This window comes from Populus alba, chromosome 4 (assembly GCF_005239225.2).
Source record: "Populus alba chromosome 4, ASM523922v2, whole genome shotgun sequence".
NCBI classification, from domain to species: Eukaryota; Viridiplantae; Streptophyta; class Magnoliopsida; order Malpighiales; family Salicaceae; genus Populus; species Populus alba.
The window spans coordinates 21,828,157-21,840,448 of NC_133287.1; the positions used below are offsets into that span (position 1 = coordinate 21,828,157).

Consider the following 12,292-nt stretch of genomic DNA (forward strand, 5'->3'; position numbering starts at 1 on the left):
TAAATATTTGACTTGGTGACGAGTAATTTTTTTTTTTTGTATGGCAGTAAAATTTGATATTCGAAAGAAAGGTAATTCATGATAAAAATATTATTTTTTTCAAAAATCTCAATTTTTATTAATGTTTTTTTTTCTTCAAAAAACATCTCTTTTATTAGCAAGCAAAATGGTTTCTTCAATACAGATAATTAATATAGGATTAGAGATTTTTTTTAAAAAAAAATGTATATCTCTAATCAAAATTTTTATTCACATGTATTTTTTTTATAAAAAAACTTTTAAAGATTTTTCTTAAGAGGATAAAAACAAAAGTAAATTAAAAGGAATACTCGGTGAAAGATTTTAAAATGAATAAAATTAAATTGAAAATTTTTTATATTAATAATAAAATGGATAAAAACAATTGTGTTAAATTAAAAATTAATTGGGTTAACGAGATGAAATACTCGGTGAAACGAAAAACATTTAATTATTAAAAGGAGAGGCAATATTTTTCTTAAGAGGTCGAAAAGGTGAGTATATAAGCACCGATGACCTCCTTTGGAAGCCAATAGTGGCCGGCTGTTTAAAGAAGGAGAGAGGCATTTTTTTTTTTTCTTCAAATTTCTTCAATATTCTACCCAAATTCACATCTCCATACAAGAAAAAAAGGGGTAAGAAGGGATTAGGAAGATATTAGGCTAGGAAAAATAATGAAAATCTAGAGGATTTTGACATGGAAAGTGGTGGGTTTGAGAGGAGAATTTAGGAGGGAAGGAAAACTTGTTTTCATCACTTTCTTTTCTTCAAATTACTGTGTTTAAGCGGTGAGAAGTTTCAATTTAAACTTTAATTATATGTATATTATGTGATAATATATTTTTATTAGAAAATGCATTATGGAATGTGGGTTTGAATGAATAATTGATTAAATGCTTAATGTAGTGAGAGAGTTTAGCTCTGCAAGCAATACTCTTAGAACTAGTACTGGGCGGCGAGGGCTGCCTGCCGCGATGTGTGTCATGGCGACAATGGAACACCAGTGAGAGCCAAAACAATTGATGAATTGATTTGAATTCTTCCCCATTTTCACTCTATCCTCATGCTATAACGACAGCAACCCCCTTCACAACGAACATCAACATCTTTTTCAGTCTGCTTTCCAGCAGTGTATTTTTTTAAAAATTTCAATTATATCTGTTTGGTTATTGGAATCATAATTTTTTTTCAGTTTTTTTTTTATAGGATTATTCTAGAATCATGATCTAGATTATACGTTTGACCAGTTAACTCAAATTTTTTTTTAATGATTTTTTTTAATTTTATTTTTCAATATTAGATTGATTGAGAATTAAACTTTGTGATTTTTTTAGTATCATTTCTTTAAAGTTATTCTTATCTTATGACTCGGGTTACAAGTTTGGTGAGTTAATCTTAGCTGACTTGAGTTATTTTTTTATATTGATTTTTTTTCAATTTCATCTTTCAACACTGGGTTGATTGAAAAATAAATTCATAATTTGTTTCAATTTGGTTTCTATTGGGTTATTCTGGTCTCATGACCTGAATCACGAGTTTGGTAGGTTAACCCGTGTTGACTTGAGTTATTGTTTTAGGTCACTTTTTGTATTTTTTTAGTTTCATCTTCCTCTTTGCTTCCTTTTTCTCCAGGTAACCATTATATTTATTAATAACCTCTCCACTCTGTTTTTTTTTTCAAATCTTTTTACTGTAATAATGTATGTGTGTGTGTATTTTCTTATTACACACTAGTTTGCAATGAAGAGAACCATGTTATACCATTTGTTTTGTTTTCTTTCTGTTTATGATTGATGTGTTTGGTATTGCGGTAGCTGTTGTAGTTGTGGTTTGAAAAAAATTATTTTATAAAAATTACTTTTAGTTGAGGTTGGTTTGAAAAAATAGGTGTTTGGTTAAAATTGTGGTTGAATTGAGATTGAAGAAAAAGTAGTTTAATGTGTTTGGTTAAGAATGCTTTTGAAATTGAGGTTATAAAATAATTTTAAAATATATATACTAATATTGATGGTTTTAAATTTAAATATTATAGAATTAACTATTCCTATTACATCATGAAATAAATAATACTTGATATAAAATATTTTTTATTATTCCATTAAACTATTTATAATTTCATTACATACAAAATTCAGCCGATAAGAACTATATTTTTTATAATTTTGTGAGCGTGTAATAAAATCAGATAAAATATTATCAAGTATAAAATTGATATTACAGTGCGAGTGAATTTAATTTACTTTATACTAGTTTTTCGAGAGAAAAAATATTATTCAAAACTAGTTTTTTTTTAAATAAAAAACTGTTAAAAAAATTAATACAGAAAAAAAAAAAGTGCATGTGAACATTGAAAGTGAATTGCATTGTTCACGTGAACAGTGCAATTCACTACAGTGTGCTTGAAACTCTTGTAAAAAAGCAGTAATTTACTGCTTCTCAAAAGTCGTGGTCCTGCCGCATATAAATGGCGGTACCCATTTGTTTTTATTGTTTCACTATTTGTAACCAAACGGCCATTTCATGCGTTTTTGAAGAAACGCGAACGTGAACGCGTTGCCAAACGGACTTTTAATGTTTAGGGTATGATCGACCAGCTTAATTTCATGCTTGTAATTATTTGTTTTTTGATCTGAAGATATCCATATCTGGACTTGAATTGAGTTTTGTTTTTGGTTGTTAGTTATGGGACACCCCTACATGAATATAAGTACCATGTTGGATTAGCATGGTAAGGAGACTTATTCTATAGTGTTATAATGCAAGCTCTAATTAATATAAGAATGGTGAGAAAACTATTATTGCCAAAGGAAAGATATATATATTAAGTTCTAGCCGGTGCCAGAGATAATTTATTTTTACCTAAGCTTAAAAAGCTATGAGTTGTATTTATAGTTATTAAACCTGGACCAACCCGGTGGGTCGACCCGATGGCTGGACCGGTTCAGAGAAGGTAAAAGATCAGGATGAGCAAAAACCCAGCAAAATCCTGTTGACCCGTGATCCAGGCGACCTGGCAAAATCTGATTGTCTTTTTTTTCAAATGTGTTTTTTCTTCTAGCCAAAAACCTTTTTTTTTATTTTTATTTTTATTTTTTAATTGGTTATTAGCCATTTTTCAAATTTCAATATATAAATACAAAAGAATGTTTTATTTTTTCAATGTGAGATTTGAAGCCTTTTAATATATATACTCCATGTTTATAAGAAAAAAATTGTGTTTTTTTCAATGTGGGAATAAAAAACCTTTTTAAATAATCTTTTAAACTTTATTATTTATAACATTTATAGTTTATATTTCACATGGATTGTTTTTTAATTTTTTCATATAAAATATTAAAACTAAAAAAAAATTAATTTTTTCGACTTGATTTGATTTGAGTTAACCTAAATAACCTGGAATCTGGCTTTTTAGCCGGATCAACCCCAAGTCCATCCGATAATTATGGCTGTACTCCTAATGCCTTTATGTGGAGGGTTCCCTTGTAGTAAATCATCTATGATATGCCAAGCTAGTTGAGTAATCTTTGGCTACGCTAGCAGTTTGATTCATTGTAAACCTTGGAAAAGCATGATAGCTCGTGAATCGGTCCATGTTGAGTTTGGCTTTAAATTCTTCACCCACCACAATATCAATTGATCATTTATTTTTTAGACTTTTGCTCTTAGCTATTGATGCTTCAATAGGCATTTGTTCTTTTCTTTTTGCTGCTGCTGTTGTATGAGTTGATCTAGAAATCTACATACTTGATTCCAATAAAGTGGTGGTTAGATCTCTTTAAAGCATGACTGGAAATTTGGTGTAGTTTTATGGAAGCTTGAATTTTGCTAATCTGAAAGAGACTTGCTTATTATCGCTGTGATTTTCCTGGCATCTAAACGCCGCCCATTTTAAATTATATACAAGATTATTAATGTACATACATGTTTTTGTCTTTAATATGATCCTTTTGTTTCTACTTATCTTTCTTTCCCTGACATTTCAGCAAGGTGAAGATTCCTGGGGTCAATTACAAAGACTGCAAACTCTGCCCAACGCTTTTGATGCGCTTGAGACAGAATACTATGTTTTCATATTTTCTTTCTGACTGTGATATTGTTTGGTCCTTGTACATTGACCAACTTTGGATCTAATTTTGGAAAATATAGGTGGTGCCTTGAGAATCTGGTGTTCACCAAGGTAACAAGACAGAATGGGTACAGAAACTAATGTTCCTCAGAAGACTCAATCCACTGCAATTCAGGATTCGAATGAACCTGTTTTTTTGCCTGGTGAATTGGATATATGGATTTTAGAAGCTAAATCTCTTCCAAATATGGATTTAGCTTCAGAAAATATGAGAAAATGTCTTACCATGTGTGGATCTTTCTCACCACCTTGTGGAAAGAGATCTATGGCACATGCAGGTTGAACCCTTGCGTGATTGTCAATTGCGAGAACCCTTCGTGGGATGAGCATTTCTGTGTGCCAGTTGCCCACCCTGTTGTGAAAGTGGAGTTCCATGTTAAGGACAATGATGTTCTTGGGGTTCAACTTATTGGAGCAGTGGAGATACCAGTTGAGACAATCATTTCAGGAAATAATATTAACTATTGGTTTCCCATCATTTGCCATTCTGGAATGTGCATGAAACCATATCCTGAGTTACATATTTCCATTCAATTCAAGCCACTTGAGCTAATCCATTATATAAAGATGGTGTTGGTGATGGACCAGAATACAAAGGAGTTCCCAATACATACTTTCCACTCCGAAAAGGAGGGTTAGTGACACTTTATCAAGATGCTCATGTAGCTGATGATGCATTGTTAAAGAACTATCACAATCCAATAGTTTAAGCTATTAGTTAAGGTTTCAGATAAAATGGATTTATTCTAATTATTTTTTTTTTAATTTTTGCATAATTTTTTATTTTTTGTTAGTAAAAAATCCAAATAAAGAATAATTTAACTATTTAAATAAAAAAAAATCAGGAAATGTAAATTAAAAAAGCAAAATAGCCAGGGGCATGCCCGTTCCGGCTACTCCCCTAACAGAAAGTAAATCAAAAGTGTAATATATATATAAATTTAAATAAGGGCAATAGCACAACGAGGACCGCATAGCGCAGTGGATTAGTGCGTCTGACTTCGGATCAGAAGGTCGTGGGTTCGACTCCCACTGTGGTCGGTTAAAAACTGCTGCGACTCAGCCTCTTTTCCTCAATTTTTGTGAGCCATCTATCAGTCTCAGACAATAATTCAAATATTTCCTTTCATAATTATAATGTGCGAAATTTATTTATTTTCCTTGATTTTTATGAGCCATGATTAAGTTTTCAGAATTATTTTAATGTTAGGTGTATCAAAAACTTCATCCCAGCAATATAACCTGAGTTTCTCATTAAAAAAAAATAAATAGAGTTGGTAAATCTTAAAGAGTTAATGTGATGATTAAAAAAGTTAGCCCGTTTCTTAAGTTTTAACTTTTAAAATTAGTGAAACATTATATATAAAAAAAATAAAATAACAAAGCTCAATCTTTAATTAAATAAATATTAAAGGACAAAAACTGAAAAAACACAAGTTTTAAAAAACAAAAATCAAGCAAACCGAGATGAATATCCTAAACTATGATTGATTTTCCAAACTCATAACCCATAAAATTCTATACTTTGGTTTCATCAAGAAACTTAATTTCTAACTAATTTAATATTAAATGATAAAATAAAAAAAAATCAATTTAAAAGACTTGTCAAAGTATAAAAAATAGCAATTAAAAAAAATAAAGATCAAATTAATATGAAAAAAATTAAATAAGGATGATACCGTAAAAAAAATCAATTTTAAAAATGATCTAAAAAGAAATTAGCAATTAAAAAAATGACGATTAAATTTTATAGTTTTAAAATATTAAAAAAATTAAAATAAAAAAATATAAATTATTTAAAATAATATTCAACAAAACATGGACCAAATTTGAAGGAAAAAAAATTGAGTAGATGTTTTTAAAAATACGGAGTATTAGACATAGAATAGAATTCAAGGCAGGAAGATAAAAGAAAAGGAAAAGAGTCATTGGTGACAAACCAAAAATGTCAAAAATGATGGGGTCATCGAGAGAAATGAAAACTTACTTTTGGTTGCTAAGCACCATTGAAGACGCAGCATGAGTGAAACATAGATGATCTATGCACTGGCATACGCATTGTATGTATTAATTATTTTCTAAATAATATTTTAATTTATTTAATTACTCAATTATTCTTAAGACAATCTAATCATAACAAAAAAATCATAATGAAAATATAAAAAAACTCTGAATGTTAGTTTAGTATATTTTTTAGAATAATTTAATTATGTTAAAAAAATAAAAAAAATCTACTAGATGCAATTTATTTGTTTTTTATTTAAAAAATAATTAAATTATTTTATCATACTAAAAATTACAAGAAACCCAATTTGTTTCTAGGACGGACAAATTATTTTATCATACTAAAAACATGTGTGTGTGTGTGTGTGTGTGTGTAGTGGAGGGGTATATTGGTCATTAGATAGAGAAGAGGGAGTCGAGGGCGTGTAATCGGGGACCTAAATCCCAGCAAAGCAAGCAGGTATAAAAAGGAGGAGAGCATTTCATTCCATAACGATCGAAGCAAAGCAGTGTAGCTGGAGACCTAATAAGCTGCTTAACAGTCACAATAAGACATTCATAACGCAGATAGATTGGAGATTATGGTGAGTCATCTCTATTTTTTCTCGTGATTATAATTAAAAGGTTAATGATAATGATATGATTTAGGGTTTATGAATAATGGGGGTTTTTGGGTGCAGTTGTTCTTTTCGTATTTCAAGGATTTGGTAGGGAAAGAAGTGACGGTAGAGCTGAAGAATGATTTGGCAATTAGAGGAACTCTTCACTCTGTCGATCAATACCTCAACATCAAGCTCGAGAACACCCGCGTTGTCGATCAAGACAAGTACCCTCACATGGTACTCTACTCCTGTTCTCTTAAACCCTAATAATTTACCTATCATGTTTTTTTCTTTTTTCTTTTTTTTATTATTATTCCATTTTCAACCCTAATTACCTCCCCTAAGTTACCAAGCTCGTAGTGTAATGTATTTGACTGAAAGCTTGGTATTTTTTTTTTTTTGTAAAGGAATTGAAGTCCAAAATTATTAGGTCATTTTGATGACCTTTTCTTGCAAAAAGTAAATTATTCTTATATTGGTGCAGTTCTATTTTGTAGCTGACATTTTGGGATATATAGTAGCCTGCTTATGAGCCAACCCTTAAATTTCAACTACATACACAAAGCTATTTGGTGGGTTTAATCATATTTGTCTTTTCACATCAAGTGACCCTTAGCTTCTGATTCGTAGAGCTTAAATTCTTTATGGACTTTTGCAATCTTAGCTCATTGTCTGGATCAGCTGTGTCCAAACCAAGGTTTTTTATTAAACACTCTTAAGATATTTTGATATGTAAAATCAACAATAGAACTATCATTTAGTGGCTTGACATTATATGACCTTTCTTTGAGCTATCCGGTAGCTCTTTCGTGATTATTACTGGGCTATGTAGTTTACTTTTGATCATCTATGGATGGCAAGCTGTTATCCTCTTATTCTCCCTTGAGAATTTAACTACAAGTCTTCTTTAGACTTGGAAAGCTTTGCACGCTTAGCATGGCAACTTAGTTCTTGAAGAAAAAGTTGAGCTATCTGGTATCTCATTCATGACTTTTACTGAGCTATTGTTTACGTCAGTTTGGAGTAGGCTCAATCATCTTGCGCCTTAAGCATTTTTTTCTTTGCTATCTAGTAGAACAATTTATTGAAAGCTCAACTATCTTTCTCATAGAGTTATGTGCAATTTAGCCATCCTGATCCTGAAGCCAGCTGTAGATATCTCAGTCATCTTGTCGTGTAAGTTTTTGTGACTAAATTATCTTTATTTAGTAGCTTGGGTTCAGTCATGGCCTTGGGTTGTTTGATGTTCTTCATATCAAAATATCATGGATCCAACTCCCTATTCTTCTTGAAGATCATAATTATATTATTTTTCCAAAATGTCAAAGTAACTATTTACAAGAGTTTTGGGTGTTTGTTTTAAGGAGGATGATCTGAAGGTGGGTTGGATGAATTAGTTTTAAGAAATCACACTTGCTGACAGCATGCATGTCAAATAAAAATATCACATATTTTTGGAATTTTATGTTGTGGCTGATTCTATATTTGCTATGTATGATGATGTTGTATATCTGGTTCCTAGCTTTTTATAAAATAGCACATCTTGAAAAGTTTATTTTTCTGTGCTTGCCACCTTCAATGAGTTTGTATTCTGCTCCTGCGATATTCTTTTTCTTATTAATAGAAGAGAGCATTGTTTCATTCTTTGTTTTCTCTTTCCTTTTTTCTTCTATTTCAAAAAAAAAAAAAAAATCATAAAGATGGTGGGTTTAGCATTTGGACATTATTTCTATCAATGATCTGGCCAATCATGTATAATTTTGTTATAAAAACATGTAAACTTCTTTCTTCATATCAAAAAATTTTAAATAGGGATCACAAAAATATTCATTCACTTCTCCTATGAAATTGTCATGCAATTTACGAGTGAGGATTGAGAAACTGAGTATTTGCCTTTGCTAGGAGTTCTGCTGTCAAGTTCTCTATATTCATGCAAGCTTGTGTTCCTATGAGGGTGTTTGCTATTTTCGTTGTATAAATTCATGAAGACACGCATCTCTGGACATCCACACACAAATGCATCCAAAGAATGTTTTAAGGACGAGGATTGTGTTGAACTCTTGTTATTGATGTTTTTCTGTGAATAAATTCCCTGGGTTTACTAGCTTTATCCTATGTTTGCTTCAAGTTATGATGCCCATAGTACTTTTATCTTTCGCATTTGACAGCCCTGTTCTTCTGGATTTTCAATGTGATCGTGCTAGCTGGATCTAATGATTTTATGTTAAATTGCAGCTTTCTGTGAGGAACTGTTTCATAAGGGGGTCAGTGGTGAGATACGTTCAACTTCCTCCAGAGGGCGTGGATGTTGATCTGCTTCACGATGCCACGAGAAGGGAAGCTCGGGGTGGCTGAAAGTCACTGGAGTAAACCTCTCCAAGTACTTCTCCAGACATCCGATGCAATTGCTTTAGTTTAAACAAGCTTTCTTCTCATTCTGGATCTGTATGTTCGTACTAGTGATGAATTAATGAACATTAGAACATAGAAGTTAGACTTCCCAGCAATCCGGAGAAAATGCTATTGGGTTGAGCATTGACAATTTAATGGCTTAAAGAAGATGATTAATGTGCTAAACTGAAGCTATTCATTGCAGAAGTTTGAGTTAATGGCTGCTTTGCTGGAAGTTCTTCAATTGATTGTTTGTTGTTTTACCTCCAAGTTCTACTGTTCTAGGATATTTTGCCGGATGTAAGAATCTACTTGCTTCATATTTCTCAAGTCTAGCTCTTTGACAATAACTATAGATATGTGTTTAATGTTGGATTTTCTCACAGCTAAATCCTTCAAGTACAAACTGAAGAGAGAAATTTCATTGTGCGAAATTGCATGTGATTCTTCGAGTCCATGATGAGGTACAAAGCATGGCCTCTTGAGAAAAATAGTGGCGTGCCAAAGCAAAATTAAAATCTTTCCATGGAAAAACCATGGATTCTTGAGAAGAACACAACACCAAGAAACAAACAAAAACCTAATTATTATAGTCAATACAAGGTCTTATTGTATTCTATTATTGTTCCAAGATAAAATATAGACAAGACCAAATAATATTAAAAGAAGGGAAATTATTCTTTCAACATTTTATAGTTTAGTTGAAATTATATAATAATTTATATCATGTATCTAATGTGCCAAAAAAAACATAGACAAAATAACTATTACTAAAAAGCCCTTGTAATATTTAGTATTACAAACTAACATAAAAAAAAAAACCCAAACCAAAACTTGATATTTCATCGAACATTTTAGATGCAATACAAATGAGACCAATTTGAAACAAATACCAGCAGCTGCAGAATCTAGGAAATTATGACCCCATTTACTACTTTCAGTTCTTGTTTTCAAATCTTCTGTTTGTACTCTATTTCTCAGAAGAAGAAGAAGAGAAAAGTCGTTGGTAGCTCACCTTCCATTGAAGTGCTGCTTCTGTCCTTTTCAAATTTAAACAATAGTTTATACCAATTAAAGAAGGTATTGTGCTAGACCAAACTTCAATGTTGGGTTGATGTGCCACCCAATTTGAAGGTACCCTTGAATTTTCTGATCAATGATGGAGTAGCACTATCATTATTACACAGACACTAGCTTTGGTATCCACATTTTATGGCGGGGCTAGATTATTTTATCATACAAAAAATAATATTCAACCCATATTATATTATTTGAATAACCTAATAAAAAATAAGAAGAATTTTAAAGTTTTTTTATATAAAAAAATATGCTAACTTTTTAAATATGAGACTCGCAAATTATTACTTGAAATAAAATATTCTTAATAAATTAAATATTAAATAACAAAATTGAAAGCAAAATATTTCAATCACACAAAAATATTTTAAAAAATATCAATTCAAAGCATCAAAATTATTGTTGCTACTATTATTAATAAGTAATAATAATATTATTATTAAAATTACTACTATTGCTACTATTATAATCATTATTATTATTATTGCAAAAATAAAAATCATAAATTTGATTTAAATGATATAATTAAAAACTATAAGAACTTTGACATAAAGGCTAAGAAAAACAATAAGAAATCAAAAGAAAATGGACCAAATTAAAATCATTATTATTACCATTGAAAAAACAAATAAACTTGATTTAAAAGATAAAATTGAAAGTCATAAAAACTTCAGCAAGAGTGCAAAAGAAAGAAAATAAAAAGTAGAAAGATTGAATAAAAAAATATTATATATGTAAATTAAGTTAAATTGAAATAAATAATACTTTAACAAAAATAAAAATAATAAAAATACAAAAATTAAAATTAAAATGACTGAATTTAAAATATTAATAATAATAAGGATTATAGTGTATTTATTAAAAATAAAAACAAATTCACTGATGATACACCAACTATATTTCAACGACACATGTTATTTATAATAGAAGAGAAGACTCGTAATAAAAGAGAAGATGATGAAGAATGTATATGGTTTATCTTGTGGACCACTAATAACTTATAATTGATTGCTAAATATAATTCTCTCTCTCCCCCTCTTTATTTATCTATATGTTTCTTCTCTTTAATTAATGTTTAAATTCTTATTTTTTTTATTTGTTATAGTTTATAAAATTAGAATTAGTGGTTCTCTTTGCTCTCCCTTTTCTCTTCTTCTTCTTTTTAAAAGAAAAAAGTTATTCTTTTTTATACGTCTGAAATTAATATTCTTGACGTGAGATTTTGTGAGGCGGAAGCTTAAAAGAATGAATGCTCTTTACTCAAGATTGGTAGATACAATGCATGCTGCTTCCTCCTTTTATATTTATATTTATTTGTAAAATTAGGGTGAATTAACTAATCATAACCACATTAATGGACAAGGTATTATATGTACTCAATGTAAGTATATTAAAGAATCAATTGGAAATTCGAATGGAAGATTGAATAGTATTTATAATAATTAAAAGATACTGCAATGTTCTTAAGATATGAAACCTCATGGGGGGGGATTGTAGAAAATTAGAAATTAAAAATTGTAATGGTCATATGGGGATCGATTGCAAAGAAATATGTAGAAAAGAAAGAGGAAAACTATCTTAATTATATATTTATATTTTTTAAACTCATTTATGTGTTTCTTGCAAATTGAAACTTGGATCCACCTAAAGCAAACCATGAGAAAGTAATGGTATATATATTTTTTTTTCGCACCCAAATGTTCTAATCCCAGAGAAAGATTGTTATATCATTTGAAATCTTGAATGCCAAGAGGGTGATATATAATTTTAATATGTAGTTATACGAATCAATCTAAATTCTAACTTAATTTAAGATCTAATAAATTAATCTACATGGTAGTAGATTAACCTCAGTTTTGGTTTTTTGATTTTTTTTTAAAAAAAAAACACCTAAAATGATGTCATGAATTTTATAAAAATTAAAATAATATTATTTTAATAAAAAAATAAATAAAACCCATTTCGAGCTAGATTTTATGTTGATGGTTACCATATTAACCCATAAAATAAAGTTTTATAACCATGCTTAATATTAAAAGTATGTCGGTCTAATTTTTTTTTTAAAATCTAAAAT

The 12,292-nt window shown here is 29.7% G+C and overlaps 1 protein-coding gene and 1 non-coding gene across 3 annotated transcripts; both read left to right on the forward strand.

Annotated features, from left to right (window-relative positions):
* Nucleotides 1–5,111: 5,111 nt before the first annotated feature.
* TRNAR-UCG (transfer RNA arginine (anticodon UCG)) lies at nucleotides 5,112–5,185 on the forward strand. Its single transcript has one exon. It is a non-coding gene; the product is annotated as a tRNA-Arg (tRNA).
* Nucleotides 5,186–6,574: 1,389 nt separating this feature from the next.
* On the forward strand, nucleotides 6,575–9,494 carry LOC118038811 (sm-like protein LSM2). 2 transcript variants are annotated; one of them, XM_035045241.2, is made up of 3 exons: nucleotides 6,575–6,732; nucleotides 6,829–6,987; nucleotides 8,986–9,494. In XM_035045241.2, exons 1-3 carry the CDS (start codon nucleotides 6,730–6,732, stop codon nucleotides 9,103–9,105), a joined length of 282 nt encoding a protein of 93 aa, XP_034901132.1. In that variant the 5' UTR covers nucleotides 6,575–6,729; the 3' UTR covers nucleotides 9,106–9,494. The 2 variants fall into 2 exon arrangements, with proteins under 2 accessions (XP_034901132.1, XP_034901133.1); XM_035045242.2 differs by having other exon boundaries at nucleotides 6,613–6,721; nucleotides 6,828–6,987.
* Nucleotides 9,495–12,292: the final 2,798 nt, after the last annotated feature.